At 43.6% G+C, this 26,493-nt stretch overlaps 1 protein-coding gene across 1 annotated transcript in view; it reads right to left on the bottom strand.

Moving 5' to 3' along the window:
- Positions 1 to 615: 615 nt before the first annotated feature.
- LOC118335724 (IgGFc-binding protein) overlaps positions 616 to 26,493 on the bottom strand; it is a 34,644-nt gene continuing 8,766 nt past the window's right edge. The window contains exons 13-49 of the mRNA XM_035672150.1: positions 25,846 to 26,429; positions 25,088 to 25,655; positions 24,086 to 24,657; positions 23,376 to 23,949; positions 23,069 to 23,268; positions 22,749 to 22,884; positions 22,316 to 22,650; positions 21,646 to 22,219; positions 20,961 to 21,553; positions 20,306 to 20,873; positions 19,371 to 19,921; positions 18,750 to 19,302; positions 18,474 to 18,670; positions 17,663 to 18,040; positions 17,303 to 17,570; positions 15,253 to 15,300; positions 12,978 to 14,219; positions 12,532 to 12,884; positions 11,776 to 12,355; positions 10,614 to 11,212; positions 9,955 to 10,522; positions 9,483 to 9,748; positions 9,018 to 9,356; positions 8,252 to 8,825; positions 7,909 to 8,108; positions 7,431 to 7,572; positions 6,941 to 7,269; positions 6,271 to 6,850; positions 5,579 to 6,177; positions 4,620 to 5,187; positions 3,904 to 4,502; positions 3,237 to 3,804; positions 2,934 to 3,133; positions 2,384 to 2,764; positions 1,989 to 2,275; positions 1,037 to 1,087; positions 616 to 916 (exon numbers count right to left, since the gene is read on the bottom strand). Of these exons, the coding sequence (XP_035528043.1) occupies positions 1,078 to 1,087; positions 1,989 to 2,275; positions 2,384 to 2,764; positions 2,934 to 3,133; positions 3,237 to 3,804; positions 3,904 to 4,502; positions 4,620 to 5,187; positions 5,579 to 6,177; positions 6,271 to 6,850; positions 6,941 to 7,269; positions 7,431 to 7,572; positions 7,909 to 8,108; positions 8,252 to 8,825; positions 9,018 to 9,356; positions 9,483 to 9,748; positions 9,955 to 10,522; positions 10,614 to 11,212; positions 11,776 to 12,355; positions 12,532 to 12,884; positions 12,978 to 14,219; positions 15,253 to 15,300; positions 17,303 to 17,570; positions 17,663 to 18,040; positions 18,474 to 18,670; positions 18,750 to 19,302; positions 19,371 to 19,921; positions 20,306 to 20,873; positions 20,961 to 21,553; positions 21,646 to 22,219; positions 22,316 to 22,650; positions 22,749 to 22,884; positions 23,069 to 23,268; positions 23,376 to 23,949; positions 24,086 to 24,657; positions 25,088 to 25,655; positions 25,846 to 26,429 (15,683 nt within the window). The 3' untranslated portion in view covers positions 616 to 916; positions 1,037 to 1,077. The remainder of the gene's footprint in view (positions 917 to 1,036; positions 1,088 to 1,988; positions 2,276 to 2,383; positions 2,765 to 2,933; positions 3,134 to 3,236; positions 3,805 to 3,903; positions 4,503 to 4,619; positions 5,188 to 5,578; positions 6,178 to 6,270; positions 6,851 to 6,940; positions 7,270 to 7,430; positions 7,573 to 7,908; positions 8,109 to 8,251; positions 8,826 to 9,017; positions 9,357 to 9,482; positions 9,749 to 9,954; positions 10,523 to 10,613; positions 11,213 to 11,775; positions 12,356 to 12,531; positions 12,885 to 12,977; positions 14,220 to 15,252; positions 15,301 to 17,302; positions 17,571 to 17,662; positions 18,041 to 18,473; positions 18,671 to 18,749; positions 19,303 to 19,370; positions 19,922 to 20,305; positions 20,874 to 20,960; positions 21,554 to 21,645; positions 22,220 to 22,315; positions 22,651 to 22,748; positions 22,885 to 23,068; positions 23,269 to 23,375; positions 23,950 to 24,085; positions 24,658 to 25,087; positions 25,656 to 25,845; positions 26,430 to 26,493) is intronic.

The following is a 26,493-nucleotide window of genomic DNA, read 5'->3' as shown; positions in this document are numbered from 1 at the left end:
GGGAGCTGATGTGAGCGCCCAGCCACTGAAGTTACTCCCCAAAATCGTGTTTGGTGATTTTGGGGGGGTGTTTTGATCATAAAACATGCTTTTTATAATGACCTGTAAATCATGCTCATTTCCCCTCCCACATCCAGCTTTACTTTTACAGTGCTTTGGAGAGAGAGTGGCTCAGTGGATGTGGGGGGGTGGGGTGTCAGTGAGATTTAGTTTTCTCTCAGCTATTTAAAAACTGTCCTCCCAGAGTCTCTCCCACACCAAGTTCTGGCCCCTCTACTAGCAAATACAGAGCTGGGTGGACTGGTATGCCAATATGTTTGACTCAGACTATGATAGCCAGGGTGATATCTACCCTGTCTATCATCTGTTGTGGTTGGTAAGCTGTAGATATTTGTGGAATTTTGTTATTGTGGCAGCTACTTTATTTTTCCCTCCCACATGAGGACCTTTAGTGCAAATAGTTTTCTTATTAAAACAAGAAGTGTACACTGGATTTCTTCTGTCGCCAGCTATGCAAGATTCAGGAGATTTAAGAGTCATTTGTTTTAATTTGTTTTTACTAAAAGTGTTCTACAAGGACAAATAACTATCACACAGTTTAACTAAAATGTATTTATTGCTCAGAACAGTAAGGGGAACACATTTTGTAGAACATATTAAACTAAGCAAGAATAATAAGACAGGTACAGAGTAAAAGAAGAGACAAGAGGTGCTGTAATTCCTTCCTCCACTAGATGGAGGTGTTGGTCAAGAGTGAGGGAGGATTTCTATCGCTCCAAGGTTAACAATAGAGGACCAGACCACCAGTAAACCACCAAAACAATTTCATGAATCAAGAGGAAGTACTAAAGTGTGGTGAGTGAGACTGGCTGTAAATAGGCAACTGTAGCTGAACGACTTCACATTCTTCTTCATCCTGTTTAATGGGGGTAAAAAAGCAGGGATGTTAGCCACATTGTACGGCAGTTTCATTCATGAGGAAATGTCAGTTGATAGTTTTGAGAGGAAACAACTTCATTTTTATTTATTTTTTTACCTGAAGACCAGATGCTTTCTATCACAGCCGAGCAAACATCTCTACAGGCCGCTGAAATGAAAAAGAAAAAAAAATTGCAGTCAAAGGGCACTGGAGCAAAGTAAAGTCATGTTTGCTCAGGCACAACAGAGATTACAAGCAACACTTTTGAAAATTGTATTTTGTATTTTAAAGGCATATGCAAACACTCAAGAACAGCACTGATTCTTAGGGGCATTTTCTTGTGTTTTTCAGGGTCTGGTGATGAGAAAATGCCTGTAAAAAGACAACTACTTTGAATGAAGAGAGGAAGGGGGATACACAAAACTCTATTCTCCAAGGGATTGACTTAAGGCTAGAACACAGAACTAAAGATGAGGGCTCAAATTAATATTGCACCCAGATGAGTCTTAAGTGTCCTTGGATGACAAGCAGTGATTGGATTGCAAGCTTGGTAGCTTTTGATGGCCATGCCTGTCAGCCTCACCTGCTTTTTAATCAGTAATTACCATAGGGGATTCTCTGGCATTTCTTAATTAAATTGGACCAAATGCAATTAAAAACTACACTCTCATTCCTTTAAAAGGGCTCTGTGGAGTCCTTGTTTAGTTCTTGCTGTTAAGAGAAAAAGCGGTTGAATGGTCATAACACTGTCCCATCTCTCGCTGATCTGTGCTCGATTATTTCAGTGGTCAAATTAAGTTTGCAGTTTGCATAATAAAGGGCAAGATGGAGTTCAAGATTAAAACTTCCACGCTAACTGGAATTGAAGGTTAAAAGCGTAGACGAAGAGGCAAAGTCGTTATGTTATTAAAACAATTAAAGTTAACATCAGGGGTTCGGGAACAATGTGATGAGAGAGCGTGTGGCGAAGAAGAGGACTATCATTATCATAACACTAAATGTAGCAATATATCATTGCCCATTACATTCATACAGAGGAAATGTTGCAGTATACCTTTCAAATACTCACCATCTAGAAAAATCCCCAGCGCTCCAGGAGCTGACAATCACAGACACATCAGTGGTGATTTTCCCATCTGCTGTCTTCATATCATCTTTGGAGTTGTTATTGTAGTTGCCACAGGCACCGCACACTTTACCGGACAGGCTACTGTCAATAATGACGGTGACCTCCTGTGAAATTGAGTAGATGACCCGCACAGCAGATGCCCTCTCAATGATCACAGTCCTCTCTGAGATTTGGACGGATACATCACTCGTCACTTTGCTGGGAAGAGACACTTTCCTGCCATTTACCTGAAGATGAAAAACAAAATCAATTGAGATAAAAATATTTCTACATCAAAATGATTACTTTCATGATTAAACACTGAACTATTCTATATCCCTCCCAGCTCTTCTCACCCATGTCACGTGTTGGCTGTTCACTGCGACGGTGGTTTCCTTGAAGAACACATACACGGTGGCTACAGTGGGAGACGCACCTCTAATGCAGACCCTAACGTCCACAACTACACGGAACCAAAGCTTAGCAGTCTCGTCACACAGAGACGCCACTTCAAATGCCCCTTTAGCGCCTATAGCTCCAGACATGCCGTCAAAGGATGTGAGGTGGCCAACTTGGCTGACACTGCAGTGGCCCCTTTTGACGTGGCAACCTCTGACCCCGTCTCTTACACCACAAACTTCTCCACTGGCACAGGACAGCTTTTCACACTTCACCAGCCCAGAGGCCTGACACACACACTTGGAGTTACAATCTTTCTCCACCACTGCTTGGCCCACCTGTAAACATAGATTATGCATAACATTAAAATCATTTATCTTCCAGTCTTTTACATCTCAATTTATTTAAAAGCCATGAGAGGAATAAAAAGTATTAGTCATTTTTCTATGATAACTATTTTGTCATTTTCATTTGTAGCACAGTTACTATTACTAATTTCCGTTTTACCGTCAGATATCTGCCATTGTGCACACACCCACAGTTGTCCAAAGGAACACACTGTATGCCATCAAAAACAAAGCCGGCATCACATTGGCATCCTTCAAAACAGCTTTCAGAACAAGTAAATGGGAAAATAAAGCTGGCACAGGTCCCGCTACAGGTGTCGGCACACATCTCATAGTGACTGTGTGGAGGGCAGGAAGCAGCTACAAGAGAAGACATGTGTAAGACTTTGTATGTGTACCTGAAATATAAAATATTAAATATATGAACAGTTTTTCAGTTAAAGTACTGTTGTGCATTACTCACGACAGAAGGAGGCGCTCCGCCATGGCTGTAGAGTCACTCCTGCACTCTGGCAGGCCAAAGCATAGGCCTGCACACTGTTACAAAGGGTGTCTTTGTTGCCACCCAAAGCACAAACATCAAACACGCAATTAGCCACATATGCTGCTGGGTCAATTTTACTGTGACAGGCTTTGAAAGGCCCATTAGGTGCACTCATGATGCCACAAGAGTCCGGTTTTCCATACATGGTGGCCTTGGCCTGCTCACATACTGGACACTGGCCTCCACAGCCCCCACACACATGCCCAGGCAGGTCCACCACCCACGCCTTCCCAAAGTCATCGACGTTCTTTGTCTGTTTGCCACCGGGAAGTATGAAGTCGTCGCCACCCTTCTTGTTGTAGTTGCCGCAAAGACCACACATCTTACCCTGGTATGTAGACGGTACAACCACCTCAACATAATAGACTGTGTCGTACAGAACTATCAGTCCAAAGTCTGTCCGGACAATTATGTTGCGACCTTCCTGGGTGACTCTAACACGTCCATTGTCCAGTGAGAGAGGAAGGTTCAGGAGTTCATCATCCACCTGGACAGAGGAGGAAGGAGAACAGTGTCATTGTGAGGAAAAATGTAACACGGACAAATGGAGCCACACAAGTGTTTTGGATAAAGTTGTTGAACTCACAATGACTTTCCATGGCATTCCCTGCTGGATGTAAATGACAAAACCATAGACCGCCACAGCAACCGACTTGGTGACAGCCACTTTTCCATTTCCATACTTCTCATTCCCCTGAGTTACAGTGAATGGCGTCAGATAGCCTTTGTCATCATCACAAACCTTGGCCAATACATAGACACAGGTACCCTGGAAATCAAACCTCCGCCCATCAAAGGAAATGTAATGAGGGTCACCGGAAGCCACACACTTGCCTTGCCCCTCAGGGTGGCAGCCTTTCACTCCATTTACAAGCTTACAGGTCTCCCCTGGACGGCACTTGGCCTTTTGACAAGACACTGCGCCATTCTCCCCACAGACGCATTGCTCAACACACTCGGTTTCAGGGTAGAAGACGTCACCTTTCTTGTAGTATTGACCATCATAGGAGCAGCCACAGTCTCTCACAGGCACGCAGGTATCCCCGCTCAGCAGGAAGCCCTCGTCACAGTCACAGCCTTCTGTACAGGGCCTGCGGCACGTGGTAAGGGAGGTTAAACTGGCACAGGTGGCTGGGCAACCCGTAGCACATAGAGTATAGTGGCTGTTAGCTGGACACACCATTGCTGCAGGAAAGGGTGAGAAGAGAGAGAGAGGAACAAGGTAAAATATGACATTGTGAAAGGAGATTTTAAGCATCAAAAAATGTATTTAAAAAAATGACATCACAATCTCAAACTCACGACAGAAATTCTCTCTTCTCCAGGAGTGGATGGTGATTCCTAGGTTCTGACAGGCAGAGACATAGACTCCCACAGCATCACAGACTGATTCATGACGGCCATGATAATGACAGGCATCATACACACAGTCCTCCAGGTAAGGAGCAGGGTCCACACGCCTGTGACAATCTCTGAAAGGCCCTGCTTTGTCAGCGATAATACCACAGTATTTCTGGGCTTGGTACTCTTTCCTCTGGGATTCTGAACAGGCCTGGCACCATGCCCCTTGGCAGACTGATGAACAGCCTGGTACGAGGGCCACCTGCCAGCTCTCCCCCAGCTTGGCTCCATTATTGGCAGTCTGGCCGTTCGGCATGGTCAGGTCATCCTGAGCTTTACCGTTGTAGTTGCCACACAGTCCGCAGACTGCGCCCTGGTAGTTGCTGGGCAGAGTAACGCTCACTGTGCTCCGCCAGTCAAAGGTCACGGTGATACCAGCAACTGTCTCCACTACAGCTGTCCAGCCGCTGAGAAACACGAGCAGCTCATTATTGTAAGCCAGTGGTAACGAAGCAAGCTGCCCATTGAGCTGAAAAGCAGAAAATGAGGGAGGGAGGAATATTTTTAGGAGATTATAGATTTAATAATTCTGCCGTCCTTGCTAATCCATTCTAATGTGCAGTTAAATCTTAGTTTAATTAAGTCTGCCTGGATCAAAATTTTAATATGCAATTAAATATATATGCGGAAGAGCATGAGGGTTGTCAGAAATAGCACAATGACAGAAGGCATTATCATCCACTCATTTGAATGAGGGGTATCTTCTTTTTATTTTTAATACTGTAACTAGATGCTGTGTCCCATTTCTTTTCTCGCCAAAAATCCACATTGCAGTAAGTGTTTCATTGCATGTGCATATTTGATCTTTTATCAAATCACCCATATGCTGCCTTTATCCATACCTCCACAACCATACTTACCAGGACCTTGTAGGGGTATTCTCTGCTGATGGTAAGGGTGATGCCATATATGGTAAGCGTGACAGTCCTTGTGTAGGACACAGCCTTGCTTCCCCGGTGGTCGTTCTGCACAGTCACCTTGAAAGGCGCGAGCCCAGTCTTCTGAGAGCACAGTCCCACCAGCTGATATACACATGTGCCCTGGAAGTCATACCTGCGGCCATCAAAAGTCCGGTAGTGTGGGTCACCTGAGGCCGAGCAAGTGGCGTGACTGATGGGTCGGCAGGCACGCTCCCCGTCCACTACGGTGCACCTCTCGTTGGCAGAGCAGGAAGCCTCGCGGCATGTCACCATGCCCAGCGTCGCATCACACTCGCATAGGCGGCCGCAAGTCTCATCATCCCAAAAGTGCTGGCCTGGCTGGTAGTAGCGGCCCTGATAGGAGCAACCGCATGTTTTAGTAGGCACACAGACACCAGCGCTGAGGACGTAGCCCTTATCACACACACAGCTCTCCACACAGACACCATTGCAGGTTTGCTTTTGCTCAGGGAATGGGCAGGATGGCTGGCATGGGCTGGCACAGTCTTCATAGTGGCTGTGACGCTGACAGTTCATCGCTGGATAGAAATTAAATTTAAAAAGGCATTAAACAAAAACATAAATATTTGTTTGATATCTTTGATTAAAATTAGCTTCTCATAAATACTCACGGCAGCCAAACTTTTTCCTCCACCCCTTGATTATTATTCCTTCCTCACGACATTGCTTACTGTAGGAGGCCAATGCCTGGCACAGCATCTTTTTGTCTCCCTTATTTAAACACATATCATACACACAGCTGTTCATGAAGGCCTGAGGGTCCAATTTTCCATGACATTTCTGGAACACACCATTGGTCTTGGCTGCAAGGGCCCCACAGAAAGCCTCAGTCTCATAGAGCTTAACCTGGCTACCGTCACAGGTAGGACAGTTTTTCACACATGTGTCCCAGCAAGGATGGTCTTTGTCCTGGTCAGGCGTTTGCCAGCTCTTGCCCCACTCTATCACTGAGGAGACAGCTTTGCCAGCTGGATTCTGCAGCTCATCGCGGCTGTTACCGTTGAAGTTGCCACACAGACCACAGACACTGCCGTAGTAGCTGCTGGGCAGCCTGATGATAAACTCCCAGTTCCAATCGTAGGAGACAACCAGGCCAAAGTTTGTCTCTACCACTGCAGTGTGACCACGCTGAAGCACCCACACCTCACCCTCACCCAGTTGCACAGGTAGATTCAACAGCTCACCATCCACCTGAACAGATCAGAATTATATATGTAATATACACACTGAACAGGTCACAGGTCAGACAGATCAGAAAAAATAAAAATAAATAATCTTTACCGTGACTCGACCAACTTCGTTCTTACGGATGGTGATAGTGTACCCGTACACAGACACATCTACCTCCCTGACGTAAGAAACTGCTGTGTTTCCACGGTTATCATTCCTCTCAGTGATTAAGAATGGCACTAGACCATCCAGATTCCCGCATGTCTTGGAGATGACATATTTGCATGTGCCCTGGAAGTCATAGTAGTAACCATCAAAAGTGTGATAGTGGGGGTCACCCCAGGCCCAGCAGACGCCTGTGTACTCAGGGACGCACACAGCTTCTCCCTTCTCAACACGGCACTTCTCTTTGACCCGACACTTGGCATCTTTGCAGGGATCTTCTCAAGACAAACAAAGGTGGGAAATGAATAGGATAAGCGCAGTTTATTAAAACAAATTTAAAATTGGCTGTTCATTTATTTGAAAAAGTATTTACTCAGTTAATAAGTTAAGAATTGTTAAAACTGGTTGATACAAATATACAGTATCCATGTCTTGCCTGTGTTGTAGCATGCCCTGATTCCTTTCTTGACCATACATTTGGTGCTTTGAGGGCACGAATGCTTTTCACAGACAAGGCCTGTTGCTGGATTACAGGTGCACTTTGTGTCACAGTCTTTCTCATACACCACTTCACCAGGCTGGGGACACAGAGCAGGTTCATTATACAGGGGGAAATTTTACACAGTGGACATGACAGGTTAAAGAGGAGTCCACATCATATCATTCTTATTCCATCTCATCAAAAAAAAAAAAAAACACAGATTTTAGACAATCTGCTAATTAAGTCTCAGGAGAAATCCTCAGTGCACACATCTAAGATCAGACTGGCTAAGGTCCACAACTTTGAAAAACTTTACTGCCATGTCAGCATGAATGTTGTTATAGGTATTTGCTTAAGACACTAACAAGCTGTCATTTGTACATGACTGTGTATGGAAAGGCGTGTGTGTATAGACAAAGGTGTTGAATTGTACCTTGTAAGTTTTTCCATTCTCATAGCAGCCACACTGAGACTCTTGAACACACATATGTCCATTAAATAAGAAGCCATCGTCACATTCGCAGCCTTCTATACAGCTGCTGGAGCACTGGACAATCTCTGTGAGGCCCTGGCAAGATGCAGAGCAGGGTTCTGCACACACCTCATAGTGACTGTTGGCTGGGCATTTCATGGCTGAAATAAATGATCAGACAGGGGAAAGGTATTAGAGCCTGCTCTTATATTTAATAAAAACAATATTATTACAGTATGGCAGACACAAATAATAGGTGGATTTGAAGGAAAAACAATAAAGTTAATTTCTCTTCGTCACTCACGACAGAATGAAGCCGTCCTCCAGTTTTTGACATCCACTCCTGCCATGTGACAGTTGAAGGCATATGCTGCTATGCTGTTACACAGCACCTTTCCATCACCGTTGGAGGCACACAGATCAAACACACAGTCATCAAAGTATGGCTGTGGGTTCAGTTTACTATGGCAGTCTGCAAAAGGACCTTTGGGTGCTGTAACAATACCACAGTAAGTGGTCTTTGAAAACACAGCCTTGCGAGCCGGTTCACAGTCAGGACAGTTATTCCCTTCACAGCCATTTCCACACACCACATTAGGGATGGTGACCTTCCATGATTTTCCAAACGCATTCACGTTGTTGGTCAGCTTACGGTTGGGCATTTCGAAGTCGTCTTTTTGATCGCCGTTGTAGTTGCCACACAGGCCACAGACCTTACCGCGGTAATTACCAGGTACTGTGACTGTCACATGATAGACCAGGTCATAAGTGACAAGCAGTCCAAAATTTGTTGCAATAACATAATGTATGCCTTCTTGATAGATTTGCACTGCTCCATCATTAAGATTCAGAGGAAGGTAGTTAAACACTCCATTTACCTAAAAGAAAGGCACAAGTGTTATTTAAATAAAAGAAGGAATGTTATATGAAAAAATTTAATATATTTGTCAAGTTAATTTTACATCTCTCAGCCATATCTAACATCTGCCACCATCTAACACATGCAACAGATTTGACTGTATTCCAAATATGGAGCTTGGGTCAAATGAAGACCAAGTGTTGTCACTCACCAGGACCCCAAACATGTCTTTCCTCATGATGATTGTGAAGCCGTAGACCTCCACAGCAACCAGTTTAGTGACAGACACCACTTTGTTCCTTATCTGGTTCCACTGCACGTTCTCCACCTGAACAGAAAAGGCCACCAGGTGGGTGCCTTCCAGCCCACAGCTCTCCGAGAGTGTGTAGGTGCAGGTGCCCTGGAAATTAAATTTTCGCCCATCATAAGAGCTGTAATGGGGGTCACCAGAGGCATGGCACACACCCTTACCAACAGGGTGACATTTTTGGACGCCATTCTCTATTTTACACTTCTCATTTGGGCCACATGCAATCTTCTTGCACTCAACCTGAGAAAGACAGTTAAGAAACAAGAGAAGTGTTATAAAAATTTTATTATTAATATTATAGAAATATTATTTCTATATTGCAAGTTCACACTGATTAGTAAAATGTCTACTTATAGTATTTATTACCTCTCCATCTTGTGTGCACTTGCATTCCTCCTGACACTGTCCATTAGGATAAAACACTTGGCCAATGCGGTAGTAGCGACCTTCATGGAGGCAGCCGCACTCTGAGAAGGGAACACAGAGATCTCCACTGAGGATGTACCCTTCATCACAGGAACATCCCTCCTCACACTGAGCCTGGCATCCTTGAGGAGGGATCAAGCTCTTGCATGAGGCAGGACAGGCCATTGCACAGACTTCATAGTGGCTGTGGACTGGACATTTCACCGCTGTGGACAAGGGACATAAAAGACAATGTGAATGTTTTTTTCACCCACTGGACACATTTTAATTTAGAGTGCAGTGATTACAAAGCAACATAAAATCCCGGGAAGGGAAGAAACAAACATTGACGTATACATTAAAAAAGAAAATGAAATGCTCACTTTGCCTTTTATGTAAAGAATTTTTCTTTTTTAATTAATGCATTTCTCACCACAGAACTGACTGGTTCTCCAGCTGTACACTTTGGCTCCCACAGCCTGGCAGGCAGAGGTGTACGATGTAATAGCCTGACACAGCACATCCTTTCTGCCCTTATACAGGCACACATCATAAACACAATCTTCAAAGTAGCCAGCTGGGTCCACCTTGGCATGGCAATCACGGAACGGACCTTTTGGGTCTGTCAAAATACCACAGAAATCTCCTTTTTCGTACTGAACCTTCTGGGTAATGTCACAATCAGGACACACCCCTTTACAGCCTTCGACACAGCCTGGGATCTCCGCCACTCGCCAGCTGGTACCAAATTCTGCTGGTGAGACAGGTTTGCCACTATTCTTTGGAATCAGGTCATCCTGAGGTTTGCCGTTATAGTTGCCACAGAGGCCACAAACGGCTCCCATGTAATTGCTTGGCAGTGTTACAAAAACGGCACTTTCCCAGTTGAAGGACACTTTGAGGCCAAAGTTAGTGGTAACTACAGCGTACCAGCCGCTCTTATACACAGATACCTGGCCTCCATCCAGGGTTACAGGCAGGTTGACCAGCTCATTATTCACCTTGAGAAGAACACACAATTGTTTTTATATAAACTGAATATTAAAGTGACTCACAGGAAAGATAACTGTTGATATAAACATATATTCTTACCATAATCATGCCCTTGTACGTCTTTGAAACGACAATGCTGAGGGAGTACACCTTGATCTCCACTAACTTGGTGTAGGAAACCACCTTACTGCCCCGGTGATCATTCTGCACCAACACTTCAAAGGGCACCAAATCTGGGTTCTTGGAGCAAAGTGCAACCAGTTGGTACACACATGTGCCCTGGAAGTTAAACCTCCTCTTGTCAAAGGTCACGTAATGGGGGTCACCGGTGGCCTGGCAAGTGCTGTGGGAGATTGCTTGGCACTTCCTTATGCCCTCAACCACGTTGCACTGCTGCCCTGCCCCGCATCCTTTATCCTGGCACTCCACACGTCTGCTTCCAGCTAAGCATTTACACAGTCGCCGGCAGCCCTGGTCAGCCCAGAATGACTCCCCAGCAGGGATGTATCGACCCTCGTACGTACAACCACACTGGGCAGCGGGCACACACTGGCTTCCGCTCAGAACAAAGCCTGCGTTACAGGTGCAGGTCTCCACACAGCTGCGTTTGCATTTGGAAGGAGCATCAGGGTCAGAACAAGTGGCAGGACAGGCATTGCCACAAAGCTCATAGTGGCTGTTGGCTGGACAGTCAGCAGCTTTAGGGATAAGAAATACAATAGTGTTATACTGTAAATACGAGGAACAACAAACAAAAAAACAAAAACAGTATGTTGAATTGACAATTAATTTTTATTTAATTATAGATTATGTTTATAGATTCATATACACACTATGCTTTAACATGTATGTATCATACATCTATATATATTGTATACTGTACATAACCACCCACTTCATGTATATAGGGTCATCTAGTGTTTTACCCATTCAATATTTATTCCTATTTGTATTGGTTTACAATCTACAGAAAACATGATATTGTATGGTGTTGGTCATTGTTGCTTTTTGTATGTATTCATATATATATATATACACACACATTCATTTATTTTGTTTTATAATAGTTTTTTTTTTTTAAATTTTTCTACCTATATTTGTTCAGCTTTGCTGTCCTTGTCTTTAGCTATCTATTTCTATCTTTCAGTAAATTGTTCTTGTGTAAGTACATTGAGGATAATGAAAAAAACAGTCAAATTCCTTGTATTTGTTCACATACTTGGCAAATAAAGCTGATTCTGATTTAGTTAATGTTACTTACGGCATCGTGCAATCATCCTCCAGTCTTGGACCTGGATCCCAGCAAGCTGGCAGGCTTCAGTGTAAGCCTCCAGAGCCCTGCAGAGGAAATGTCGAAGGCCGCCTCCCATGCATACATCATATTTACAGTTCTCCAGGTATGCTTGTGGGTCAATGACGGCATGACATTTGCTGAATGGGCCATTTATTATAAGTGTGATGAGCCCACAAAACAAGTTACCCTCCCACATCTTCATCAGGCTGTGTTCGCAGCGCTCACACCCACCCACACAGTCATCTCTGCACGGAGCATCTTTCACAAGGCCTGGCACCTTCCAGCTGCTTCCAAAGGCCACAGCCCCACCTGCCTGGGTGCCGGAGGGTGTGGTGAAATCATCTCTGGGGTTGCCATTGAAGTTGCCACAGAGACCACAAGTCTTACCCGCGTAACTGCCAGACAGATTGATCACAAGATAGTGTTCCCAGTCATAACGGACAGTCAGACCAAAATCAGTCTCAATGACGACAGAGCGACCGCTCTGAAACATAACTAGTTTGTTGTTGTTCAGGAATACTGGCAAACTCCACAGACTGTTGTCAATCTGCACGAAATAAAACAGAAAATCTGTTTTGAAGAAATTACAGTAATCATTTATTGATTTAAATAAATAAGAAATAATTAAAACTAAGATTCATGATAAATTGAAGTCAGGATAATATTTGAAATATGGACATTTGAAGACGTAGCAATTGCTTACTAACAAATAGGAATCCTTACCCTCACACGACCTGTCTCAGACCTAGCTATTGTGATGGTGACACCATACACCTTCACTGTGACCAGGGCAACATATGACACCCTGAGATTTCCTCTGTTCTCATTCTGGGCAAGGACCTCAAAGGCTGGGAGATTATCATCTTTTCCACAGTTTTTAGCAATAACATATGTGCAGGTACCCATGAAGTTATAATATCGCCCGTCAAAGGTACGGTAATGGGGATCTCCCATGGCCGAGCAGGTACCAGGTTTGCTCTCCACTGGCTTGGGGACACAGGAGGGATACCCACCCCTCATTTCACACACCTCACTGGCACTGCAGGTGATAGTGCTGCAGGACAAAGATCCACTTCCTGGAAAACCATATAGAATATACAATTAATGAATATCTCTCTAGAAAATATACTGTCCATCACAATTCTTTAAGAGCTATATGTGCACCTTACCTGGCTGGATACATTGTCCTGGGGAACCATAACCATTCATCTGGCTGACTCCCAAACTGTAGAGACCAAAGCGGGAACCAGAGCTGGACAGTGTGTGTCGATTGTTGCCAGGGGTTTGTTTGTAGGGCATCAGCGCCCAAGAGAAATCTGTCCCTGCAACCTTTTTCCACTGGACATCACGGGGCAAGTTCGTACTATCAATACGCAACTCTGCCATTGCACTGGTCTGTGCCACAATCAGGGCTTGGTTTTCAAAGCCCTCCAGAGCCTCTAGAGAGTAAGAGGAGCAGAAACGGTCTGTGGGAAGGATGGTCATCAAGAAAGGGTCATAGAATTGGAGCCAGCTCAGTGCGACACCGTTGAAAAGCAAGAGGACCTGAATGCCATGATCAGCCTGAATGGACAGTGTTTCAGGATCATGGTAGCGGAGCTCCATTACTTGCCCCGTGGTCAGACTCAGGACATCTTCGCGGTTGCCGTATTGGACAGTGACTCGGGTGGTCTGGGAGGCCTGGATGTAGACACTGTCATATCTCTTCTGGAAGCTCAGGGGAGGCACAATGAAGCTGGATCCCCACCTGCTTACTGGCAGTAGCTGCTCATAAACGTGATTACATTTCGAGAAGCGCCAGGTGCACGTGTGACCCGTGACTACAGCAACAGGGCGCTGGGAGGTAACTCTGGTGCCAGAAAGTTCATACACACTCTGGAGCTGGACACTTTCATAAGGTTGGAGATCTAGTACCATTTGGTTGCCTGGCCCATAGACACGACTCTGGAACTTGATTGGGCCTTGTGGGAAAATCTCCACTTTGTTGCTCTCTTTCCCATTTGTCACAGAGAACTCTTTATAGGAGCCATAAGGGGTTCCAGCAGGTGTAAAGATGAAATATTCTGTGCCCCATTCAGTGGTGGGATACACCACAGAGGTGTCTGCTGTGTACAGCTTGTAGTTGAAGGAAGTTACGGTCACATCAGCCGAGGCTTCAATGCGCACTGTGTTGGGAGATTTCTTGCTGCCGTACATTTCAATATTAGTGGGGAGACTGATGGTGACCGTCTCTCCAGCATTGAGAGTTTTCTCTTGCTTGAAGTTTATAGGAGGAACTTGCACTGTCACTTTAGCATTGGCCTGAACAGCCGTGATGTAGAGCTGAAAGCGAGGACTGTCGTAGTGAGGAGCATAATTCTGCATGAATGACAAGACAAACTCCCTCCCTGCCCATCCAGCGCTAGATGGACCTGACAGACGGGGGGAAAGAGCAAGCAAACAGACAGAAAAATACATGTCAAAAGAAGACATCTTTTCAAGTTACCTAAAATGCAGTAGTCAGGTACAAAATTGTGCTTCACAAATGTCGTGTATGAAGAAAACATGTCAAAAAGGCATTGGGTAATAAATTAGACTATTCGTGCCATGGCAATCAAAGGATTCAAAGAATGCAGAACTATGCTTGAGACTTCTTGGATCACATGCACAGTACAAAGAAACAATATGACAAAGAAAGTGACTGAAAAATACCTTCATTTTAAAGTTAAAAAGCAGGGATGAATGCTAGTCTATAATGGATGGATTGCTTTTTTTCCTTGATAACCATTGTGAGAGATTTAGACTGAGGAATAGTCACTTGACTGCTTCTCAGCAGCACTCAATAAGTCACTTGTGCAGACAATATAATTGCATAATGGAAATATTATCAATATCTGTGCCTTTGCTGTGAAAAGAACATTTTCTGGGCTCAGTCAGGGCCTGGGGGATTTAGATTACACTCCTGTTTCACCCATTCAGTATAATAGTTCCAACTCAATGGCAGCTGAAGGTAAATGCTATTCCCAACAAAAGCAAATTTCAATTTAGATGGCTATCCTTTATGTGCTGCACTCTCAAATTCTTCACCTGTTTAACATTCTGCTTCATTCTCACAAACATCTGTATGGCCGCACAACAATGCTCTCAACTGATGGGGTTGGCAACCTGGATAAATTGCTTCAAATTGGCCGATCACTTGTCCTGCTGGGGAATTCTAAGCTAAGCTGCTGTGATTCATTCATCAAGCTAAATTTAGTCAGATTTAATTAACAGTTGTTAATGGTTGGCAGGATTTTTAATTTTTTTCCTGAATTTGAAAATTTTCATTGCTGTTTTTCTTTTTAGTTCAAGCTTAAAATCATGACAAATTGACAAGCACAGATATATCACATTGAAATGAAAATGAGTAACATTCTGCCAAATAAAATAAAAAAAAGAAATTGGAGTATGACAATATATACTTACAGCTGAATAAAGCCCCCAAAGCACAAAGCAGCAACAGGGTCCCCATGGCTGAAAGACAAAAATCCTTGTTTCAGTAACAGAAACACTTTAAATGTACATTATCTGAATAACAAATGCATTATTTCTAACGTACATAATCCCAGAATGGATAGTGCTTACCTGCTAAGAGGCATATGATTTTTTTTTTTTTTTTTACAGTTGCATCCTTTTATATAGTCTGATGGACAAAAACACAACCAATCAAAAATCTTCAAGCCCAACAGGTACAACTTTGAAAAAACACTCTTCCTCTAAAACAAATTAAGGCAGAACTTGGCAATGACTTGTAGGTCCTGCTGTTTGTTGACATAGGTGTGAGGTCTAACACCAATAACATATTTGATTAATCATTTATCTTTTTCCTCAGAAACACCACACCTAGTGACATCTGCGTCCCAGAAACTGATGAGAATCCCCACATGAACTTCTGAATAACTTGCAGTGGTGTAGAACTTTCTTGGAAAATCTCCAATTTCCTTTTTAGTGGAAAATGTACAATATTGGGATAATATAGCCCTAATACATGAATAATCCTATTAAAGTTTTTAGACAAGTTTATTACACACTTGTGACTTTAAAAAAAAAAATTCCAATGCTACTGGATGTGTAAAACCAGGAAGCTATAGGTCAATGTAATTATTTGCCCATAGCACTATGTATATTCTGGTGTAACCAAATAGTACTATCCATTTTTGACTGGTCTTATCACATGCTTGCCTTGCCATTAGTCACAACTTATCTTTAAAGTTACCCAAGCGGACAGTCTAGTCTGATAATGAGGCAGTGTTTTGAGGAATAGTGATTTTTTGTAGTACATTGATATCTCACAAGACAGACTATGTGTGATTCCAAATGCTGGTTTCTTATTCTAGTAAGAACAAAATTTTCTTAGATGTCCACTGTAGAAATAACTGATGTAATTACATTTTAGCAGGCACTACACAAGCAGGATGACAAACCACTCCTCGGCTAAATCTTTGATAAAAGTGGAGATTTCTGCACACCTAGATCACTTTAAATTGATATATCACTTGGATCCAAGTGTGCACAAAACTTCACTTTAAACAGGTACTAAATAAAAATGTTACATACTGACATTGTGATAAAATTTTATCTAAACTTAATTTATTTTCCGTACCTTATTTTGCATAACTGCTCTTCGATTTATGAAATGTATTTTATCAGTTAAAAAAAAAAAAAAAACTAATTTCCACCTGCACGTTGCATAGGAGCCCTAGTCAGTGCACAAATCACAATGACTGCCAATGTTTATATTGTGTCCTTTAAGCCAGTTCAATCTTATAAACAAATGTGTCAAAGATGTGCAACCCTGTAATGCCTGCGAAATGGGTGGATAATCCATTGGACCTGATCGATCAATTCTTAAACTAACATTTCTGTAGTTGTTTGGGTAAACGGGTGGTTTCTATTGGTTTTGGGTGTCACCCAGAAATAACAGCAGGTAGTGGGAGGAACAATAATTTATGATAAAAAGTAAATATAACTTGGCGATCAAAAGTTTGCACTAGATTGATTGTAGAATAATGATTCAACCTCAAATATTTAATTATGTTCATCTGGTCAGTAGCCCTTGGGCAGGGCAATATTGAGCATGGTTTAGGTACTGTACACACTTTGTGGATTTAGATAAAAGGTGTGCCCTCATTACTTTTTTCCAGTTGGAACCAAGTCAACATTAGCCAGAGATGACCTTATTTAAAAAAAGGTGTGTGGGTCTAACTGATAAGAGTACAGCCAGCATTATGTAAAATGTATGAGAAGGGCATGCCATCCATCAGAGTTTATATCACAGACTATACACAAAGTTTTTTTAAATTGTTATATTTAAAACATTCAACATTACACAATACTCAGGACATTACAACAGTCGGTTATCCAGTGAAGCCACTGTGGAAAAAGCAAAGATACATTTTTTAATTCATTTTTAAACAAACACTAGTCTGTCAATGCACAGACAGTACTATTGTTGTAGAGAACACCACTTACCAGCCAGGAAAGTCAGGGAGAACCCATGACCTGACTGAATTGTTAGAGTGGAGGTCATTAAGGTTTCCACAGAGACCACACAATTTCCCAGAGTACCAGAGAGGAATCCTGACTGTCACCATGGTAACACCAATCTCCATCTTCAACTCCGACTCCATCCCAGCATCTCTCCTCAGGATCACTATGACCTCTGACTTGTCCTGGTTCACACCAGATGTCAGGGACACACCTGATGGCACAATGTGAGGGAGGGACACAATGTGTCCATTTACCTGCAGGGTGAAAAAGTGAGTCAGGACAGCCACTGGAAAATTTCAATACATGTTTCAGTTTGTCACCATCAAAGTCCTTAGTGGAGTTATACCTTCACTATGCCACCCTGTATGGCAAATGATGATCCATGCAGGAGGATTTGAAACTCAGTGACAAGCCTGGAAGAGTTGCCATCACAAGGTCCATGGTAAGAGATCACGCTGAACCACTGCACACTGGCCTCATCACAGAGGGACATCAAGCTATAAAATAACCGAGGTTCCAAGTCCAGCTGCTGCCCACTGAATGTGGAGACATGGAGGCTGTCCCTGAGCTCACAAGCTTCAGGTCTGTCATGACAGCCCCAGAAACCGTTCCTCAGAGCACACTGCTGCCCTTGACTGCAGCCTGTCTCCTCACATATCACCCCGCTCAAAGGGTGGCACCAGCATCTCTGGGTGCAGTCGTCAGAGTACAGTTGCTCATCTGTCTAAGAAGTGGAAAAGACAGAAACCAAATCAGTTAATTGGTGCTGGTATGTAAGTGGATTTACTCTGTACTGTACTCAAGTATCTCAAAATTGCACTCAAGTCTTTTTTTCTACTTTCTACTTCTCCATTATGTTTCAGTGGGAAATATTGTACTTTACTACAATTATTTTACAGCTTTAGTTACTTACAAAATTAAGATTTTTGAACACAAGACTTGAAAATTAGATGTGATGCTTTCTACCAAACAATTCAAGTAAAGCTGAAACAAATTGGCTGGACAAAACAAAACATTTTAAAAGCAGGACTTGTAAACAATATTTTTACAGTGTGACATTAGTACTTTTACTGAAGTAGGATCTAATACTTCTTTCACTACTGCTGAAAACCTTTCGTGTACATAGCATTTAGTGTACGTATTAATCTTGTATTTACCTTAATATATTTATCATGAAGAACACACCCACATTGACTGTAAGGTACACACTCGCCCCCATCAAACACATTCCCATGGTGGCACTGGCAGCCTTCTGAACAGCCAGTTGCTGAACCAGGCTGGAGCAGAGCAGGGCACGAGTTTGAGCTAGAGTCAACACACTCCTCCGGGCTGCTCCGGTCATGACACTGCAAAGCTGGGTGTAATAAATACAAAATCATTAAGCGTAACTCACATACTCTTAATTCAAACGGTAAACAAAATGATTCACTTACCGCAAGAAGTGTTCTTTCTCCACGGCCCTACTGGTATTCCTTTAGCCTGGCAGGCTGCAGAATATGCTTCCAGTGCTAGACATGCAGCCATGTGCCCTGCCCCAGTACAAAGTGCCCGGATGCACATACTTACGTAAATATCGCGCTCCACACCACTGTTCCAACAAGTGTTGAATTCAATACTATTCATCAACAGGACATCACAGACCATGCGGTCATGTGTGGACAGGGTGCAGTCATCACACTCTCTCCCACAAGTGTCAGTGCAATGCTGTCCAGGAGCTACTTCTGCCCAGCTGTGCAGGACCTCCTCAAACTCTTTGGTAAGATTACCATTTCTCAATTCCAAGTCATCATACCTGTCCCCATTGAAGTTCCCACAGAGGCCCGAAGCTGTGCCGTCATGTATCTGTGGTAGAGTTAACCTGAGGTACTGGGTAGAGGACAAGTCAATTCCTACCCCGGATAGAGTGGTGATAATCAGCCTGTTGCCAACTTGGTATGCTTCAAGTTCTCCATTGTCAAAAGGAACTCTGCGTTCTTCTCTGTTTACCTGAAAGGACAGAGACAAGTTAAGGCTGCAAAGATTTAACAAATATTGCTAGAAATTGCAGTACTTACTTGGATTTTCCATAGAGTTTCAGGGTCAATGGACACTTCCAGTGAAAGCACACGAAATACCAGTCTGCTTATTGAGAAAATACCATTACTTTTCTTTTTAAAGCTAAGTAGCAGAGTATAGTCATGCATGTCTTTAGAGGAGAGGGCTGACATTACATAGGTACAAGCTCCGTGGTGAGGCAAAATAACGCCATCAAAAGTGATGTAGCCAAAGCCAGCAAATACTTGGCACACTCCATACTGCAGGGAAAGGCCTTCTTTTACTGAACAGCTTTCTATGGGGATGCAGGTCACTTGTCCTCTTTCACAGTTACACTTTTGGCAGCTTTTCTCAGAATTAAAGTGGCCAGCAGAGTGATACTGTCCCTCATGCATGCAGCCACAGTCAGAAACCAGCACACACTGGCCATCACTCAGGACGTAGCCAGGGTCACACTGGCAGCCCTCCTCACAACCTCCACTACAGTTTGCTGGAGAGGACAGTCCAGGGCACACAATAGGACATCGAGGGCCACACAGCTCATAGTGGCTATTCTTAGGGCACAACATACCTAAGGGGAGAGAGGCTAAATACATCAACTTTACAGAAGAAACATTTAACATATGGTTTACACAATATACTTTCATCCTACAGAATCTTTCATACATTTAGGAGGATGCTGTGGCTATTTAAGGCAAAGCAGTATTGCTGTCCAAGCATATGCAATTGACACATGAAAAGGTATCAAATCAACACAGCTGCACCCCCCCACCCCACACACAAAATTTGCATGATTGCTGCCTTGTATGACATGTACATGAAGTCAAAGTCAAGTGATCCCTCAAGTACTTGGCTTTCACAGTGCAACAGCCGTGAACACAGACATCACACATTAAATGTCTTAAGATTAAAGATTAAACCGAAGTAAAATAAAACAGATTGAACATGTACTCACCACAGAAAGTGTCAGTCCTCCACTGCCGGACTGGCAGCTGGACTGCTTGGCAGGCTGTTACATAAGATGAAATGGAATTGCAGAGTGCTGAGTAGTGACCGTCATAGGAGCAGGAATCTGCTACACAGCTATGGAAGTAATGCTTGGGACTTAACACTGAGGCACACTCCGCAAATGGCCCCAATTCATTTAACAACACCCCACAAAAATCACTGCCTTCAAAAAGCTTCTGTGCCTCAACAGGACAATGCTTCAGTGTGAAGGAACACTTAGGCCTACAGGCCTCTGCTCCCAGAGACCTCCAGCTGTGGGCAGACTCCAGTTTGTTTTGGGCCAGCTCTCCATCCGGCATCATTTGGTCATCATCAGGGTCAGAGTTGGCATTCCCACAAAGACCTGAGACAGAAGAACTGTAACTGCTGGGGAGGATAACCATTATAGTGCCAGTGTTGTAGACGATCAGCTGTAATCCCACATCAGTGTGAATGACGAGAGATGAAGGTGTTCGGTAGGACTTTACACGACCTTTTTCGTAAGAGTATGGCAAGGTCTTATTCAGCTCATCAAACTGAGAATAAAAAGAAACATCACATTAGAAATACATATCGTTTTTCATTTTGAAGACTGTGTTGATGAGACCTTCCAAAGTACTCACCCAAACCTTTCCTGGTTCATCTTTTCTCACTGCCACCTCCAAACCATAGATTTTGAGTGTTAAGTTAAGGCTATGAAAAAGCCTTTTGCGACAGCTTGCATCAGAGATAGTGACACTGAATGGGGTTAGTCCAGTCAAGTTGGAGTTAGTTTGAACCAATGAATAGGAACAACTGTCTCTTAAGTCAAAATGATATCCATCAAAGGTCATAAAATGTAGCCCAGTAACAATGGTACAGTTCTGAGGTTTTTCAGGTTGACACACCCTCTTGTGATATAGCTGCGTGCAGATCGTTCCTCTGGGGCACTGGGTGGGACGGCAGTGGACCTCTCCAGGAGCCGGCCCACAGACACAGAGCTGGCCACAGTTGTCTGGTGCCCAGAAAGTGGAGTTCAGGCTGTAGTATTTGCTTCTGGAGTCGGTGCAGCCACACTGATTTAGACGCACACAGCCAGTTGGACTCCTCAAGAACCCAGGGTTACAGAAACAGCCCTGAACACAGGCCTTATTACAGGTGGTGGCATTAGATTCACAGGATGGAGGACAGGCTGAGCCACATGTCTTGAAGTGGCTGTTTGGTGGACAGTGCACATCTGAAATGATTAATTTGTTTGTAATTTATCACAGTAGTCACAAAAAAAATTTCAAATTGCATTATATTGCACTCATCAACAGAACTACTTACCAACTGTCACTTCACTGTGGTAGCTATCAGATTCTTCACAAACTATGGAATATGAATGTATGGCTTGGTGAAGAGCAACTTTTGACTCTCCATTATGCATGTGGTCAACTACACAATGTTCATAAAAGGAATCTGGATTGACTCGACTATGACAGTGGGTGAACGGACCGTTCTGATCACTGAGCACTGCACACTGTCTCTTGTAACTAGAAACAATGTCAGAATCAGGATCTAAGGGCAAGGTGGGATCATGCAATTTCCATTCACAGCCAGTACAACAGTTATGGTCCCCATCAAAGAGCCGGTAAGTCTGAGCAAACTCCACACTTGTCTTAATGGGAGGAGAACCAGGCGTAGTTACAGGATACTCTAGTGGATTTCCGTTGAAATTGTCACACAGCCCATAGACTTTGTCCTTGTAGCGTGGGTCCAGTGTAACAACAACAGAGGAGTTCCCATCAAAGACTACACGCATACCAAAGTCAGTTTTCAGTAGAGATTTGCCTTCCTTGTAAGAGACCTGAATCTTACCCCGCAACAGATTAACAGGAATATAAGTCACTTGACCATTAACCTAAAAAAAAAAAAAAAAAAAAAACAACAGGAGACTCATTAGTGATCAAAGTAAAAATTGAGAAGCTTTGTCATTCAGAAATTTACATTTACTTACATGTATGCTGCCATTGTCCCTGAGCTTGATGATGAACCCATAAGCTTGTAAAGTGACCGACTGCATTGAAAGCAGATTGGCTGCATCCTCTACACAGTCATTCTTTATTGACACACTAAAGGGTGTCAGACCACATGCGGACCCTTTGCTTGCAGCGAGCAGATAGGTACAGGTACCATTAAAGTCATAGTCGTGCCCATCGAAGGTGTGGTAGTGCTGGCCTCCCCAGGCCCAACACAAACCCTGGCGGCTTTCACAGACCGGCACACCATTCCTCAGGTAGCATTTCTCTGTTTTATCACAGTTTCCCTCACATGGATCTAAGTTTTGCTGTGCTTGAAAGGAAAACGGACATTTTAGTTTTAACAACATGAAAAGTAATAAATGCACTAAACAAATCAGTATCTAATATGTTTTCTATTTTAATGCTCACCATCCTTGTGGCAACCCACAATTCCATCAGAAACCATACAACTGTGCAGTGGAGGACATGAGTATTGCTCACAGACAAGAGGAGGCCCACAGGTGCAGTTAATAGTACAGTTCTGAAGCAGTTTGCTCTCAGAGGCCTGAAAATACAAACATGAAAGACGCAAAACAATATTGGACTGTATTTACTGAAGAGGCATATTATTAATTTGAATACAATTCTTAATTGTAAATATAAATGGTATAATTCAAGTTAAAGTTTAGGACTAGCTAAATGAACACTTTTCTAATTAGACTGGACACAGAACTGTGTTTAATTCTGACCTTAAACCTCCTCCCGCCCTGTATGCAACCACACTGCTCTGCTGGTACACAGGCATGGCCATCATAAAGGTGCCCAGTATTACACTGGCAACCTTCCTCACAGTCCCTGGGGCACTGCACTGCCTGGATTATCTCAGGACACAGTGAGGAGCAAGCATTGGCACACTGGCTATAGTGACTGAATTTAGGACATTGATGAGCTGTAAAATAAAAACACAACTCTTAAATGATTAAATGCAGTTAATTATACCATTGCTGGAATGTTACGGATGACATTTAAACAATGTACCAAGCTGTTAAGACTTACCACAACCTGTAGTGTTCGTCCAGAGGTCAACCACCCCTCCTGCATCCTTACATGCTGCTTCGTAGGCCCACAGCGCGTCACACAGGGCCCAGAGTTGTCCCTCTGCAACACAAAGGTTTTTCATGCAGCGGGAGTAGTATTTCTGTGGGCACACTAAATGCTGACAAGAGGAGAAGGGTCCGTTGGGATGGGTGATAAGGCCACAGTACAGGTCAGAGGTGTACTCTGGCACAGGGGACTGGCAGAGTTGACAGGTACTGTCACATGTATTGTCACATGTATCGTTGCAGGATGACTCAATATCAGACAACTTCCATGACAACCCAAAGCTGTCAGGATCAGAGATCAAAGTGCCATTGGGTAGCTGCAAGTCATCTGAGGGATCATCATTGTAGTTCCCACACAGGCCGCAGGTTGTCTGGTGATAAATGTCAGGTATCTTGACCAGAATGTGGTTTTGTAGGTCAGATACAAGCTCAACTGACTGTGGGGTCTTGATGGTTATCCATCCATTATTCTGATGCACAGTGACGTTGCTCTGTGAGAACGGCAGGTTCTCGTACACTCCATTTACCTGGGTGAAATAATTCACTTTTAAAAACATAATATACAATACAGTTAGTGTATGCTGTGAAAAATTACTTTACACTGCATTCAAAGAGATGAACTATAAATCATGTTGAAGGTTGTGAAATCATTACATGAATTACCTGAATTTTTCCAGGAAAAGCTGCTGATGTCTTAAAATACATTTTATTGACTTGCAAGTAGATTTCACTGCCCTGACCATGGTTCCCCTGTGTAGCTATCAAAACAGGCTCCACATTCAGTTTCTTGAGAGAGCATGTCTGCACCAAGGTGTAGTGACATGAACCATGAAATTCAAATGCATGTCCATCAAATGTGGTATATTGAGATCCATCAACAGAGCAGTGTGCCACTTTGGGTTTGGGGTGGCAGCCTTGAACACCCCTAATAAGCTTACATTCCTCATCCTCGCCACAGGAGACATTACGACAAGACACGTGTCCCCCAGCATGGCATAAACAGCTTTGTTCGCATGTTGACACCTCCTGTCCTGCCCTGAGGTATTCTCCATGTTGAAAGCAGCCACAGTTTTCTGGAAAGACACAGAGGTTGCCACTGTGGACTAAACCTCCTTTGCAGAGGCAGCTCTCCCCAGTGTTTAGGGGCATCTCTACTGTGTTATTCTGCCAGCTGAGGCAGAGGTGAACAGAAGCAGAGCTCACATTGTAACTGGTACTGGAGGGACATGACGGGTCTGTAGAGATACAGAGAGACATCAGTCACGTAGGGCAGCAAGACAGGAAAACATTGTAAAGGTTAGGGTTCACCAGTGATGCATTAGTACCATCTAGTGGTCCAATAGCACCTGGAAGGTTGTGGCCGCAATACCAATAGGAGTCATAGCACACTATTTTTTTCAAAACTTGCAATAAACAGAATAATGCAATAATTCTTTATGTACCTACAGGCATTTATCTGATCTGTATGCAAATAATCTCCATTCCCTTTTCCTCATGTTACCCCGATCAATATCAAACAATCTAAACATGATGAAATCGCATCACAAACTCTCCTTATTTCATTTGGTGTGCAATGATGCTGAACTCCAAACAGCACAGTTACAGTTGTAGAGGATATTAATTTAATTCACTTGCACAACAAAGCTAGAGTACATTAACACTTACAGCAGAGTCCAGGACTCCTCCAGGCATAAACTGTAGCCTTGTGGGAAAGGCAGACAGCAGTATACTCTGCTAGGGAGCGACACAGTGCAGGCTGGAGACCTCCATGAAGACACAGGTCACTGATGCAGCGCTTGTAAAAGCTGGAGGGGTCCACTTTGCCATGACAGTGTCTGAATGGTCCATTAACTTCCAGAATCTTCCCGCAAGCCTCCGGGTCAGAGAGGCGGGACAGACTCTCAGATGAACATTTTGGACAACTTCCTCCTAGACAGCCCTCCACACACCAAAGATTCTGCCCACTTCTCCAAGCTTTACCAAAATGCTCAGGACTGAGATGCTCTTGTGTGCCATTTGCTGTCAGGTCATCAGCAGGATCAGAATTGAAGTTACCACATAGGCCACAAGTAGCATTAGCATATTTAGTGGAGAGACTAATGCCCACTATGCCCTCCACACTGAGACTAAATTCAAAGCCCATGTCTGTGTAGATGTAAGTGTGCAGCCCCAAAGAGAAAACCAATGCAGCAAGGCTGAAGTGATAAGGCATGCTCCTCTTGACACCATCAACCTGTAGGGGGTGGCAAAATTGCATTTCAAAGTCAGCACAGGGTAGCCCATTTTTAAAAGTAATCTCTGTAAAAGTCTGGTCTAATTATTAGATTATTTATGACCCATTATAGTGTCAATGATTCGGTGTGTGACATGACAAAAAAAGAACTAAGAGATATACACAGCAACAACGGGACACTGGCACTCACCTCTATATTCTCAGTGTTTTTGCTGTTTAACTTTACAAGCACGCCACTCACATTGACCAGGACATGAAGTGCTGACTCGAGGTGTCCATCTGTCTGTACATAAACCTGAATGGCATCAAGGCCTTGCTTCTGTCCACACAGGCCCACTAACTGATACCGACAGGTGCCATGGAAATCATAGTCATGCTGGTCAAAGGTGACTATGTGATGACCAGTGTACATGCATGTCTGATGGGGGTACGACACACAGCCTCTGACTCCATCTTGAAGGTCGCAGTATTCATCTGGGCTGCAAGAATCCGAATGGCATAGCGTCTGTTGGGTGTGAGGGTCACAAACACACTGTTCAGTGCATCCCTCATCAGCCCAGAAGGTCTGGTTGCTGTGATAACGGAAACCATTGTGAAAGCAGCCACACTGGGACAAGGGGACGCACGTGTCACCTTCCAGGACGAACCCTGGGTCACACTGGCAGGTCTCCACACAAAGCAGGATGCAGGGTCTTGAACTGAATGGGTCCTCACAGGTGGCAGGGCAGGCTGTGCCACAGGACTTATAATAGCTATTCTGTGGGCATGACATGGCTGATGGGACAGAAAGAATGATCAGCAATATGGAGAAAATATAAAACAAACACACACACACACA

Source organism: Morone saxatilis, unplaced genomic scaffold (genome assembly GCF_004916995.1).
Source record: "Morone saxatilis isolate NCDOM2014 unplaced genomic scaffold, NCSU_SB_2.0 Contig24, whole genome shotgun sequence".
Classification (NCBI taxonomy): Eukaryota; Metazoa; Chordata; class Actinopteri; family Moronidae; genus Morone; species Morone saxatilis.
This window is presented reverse-complemented; position numbering and strand designations above follow the sequence as displayed.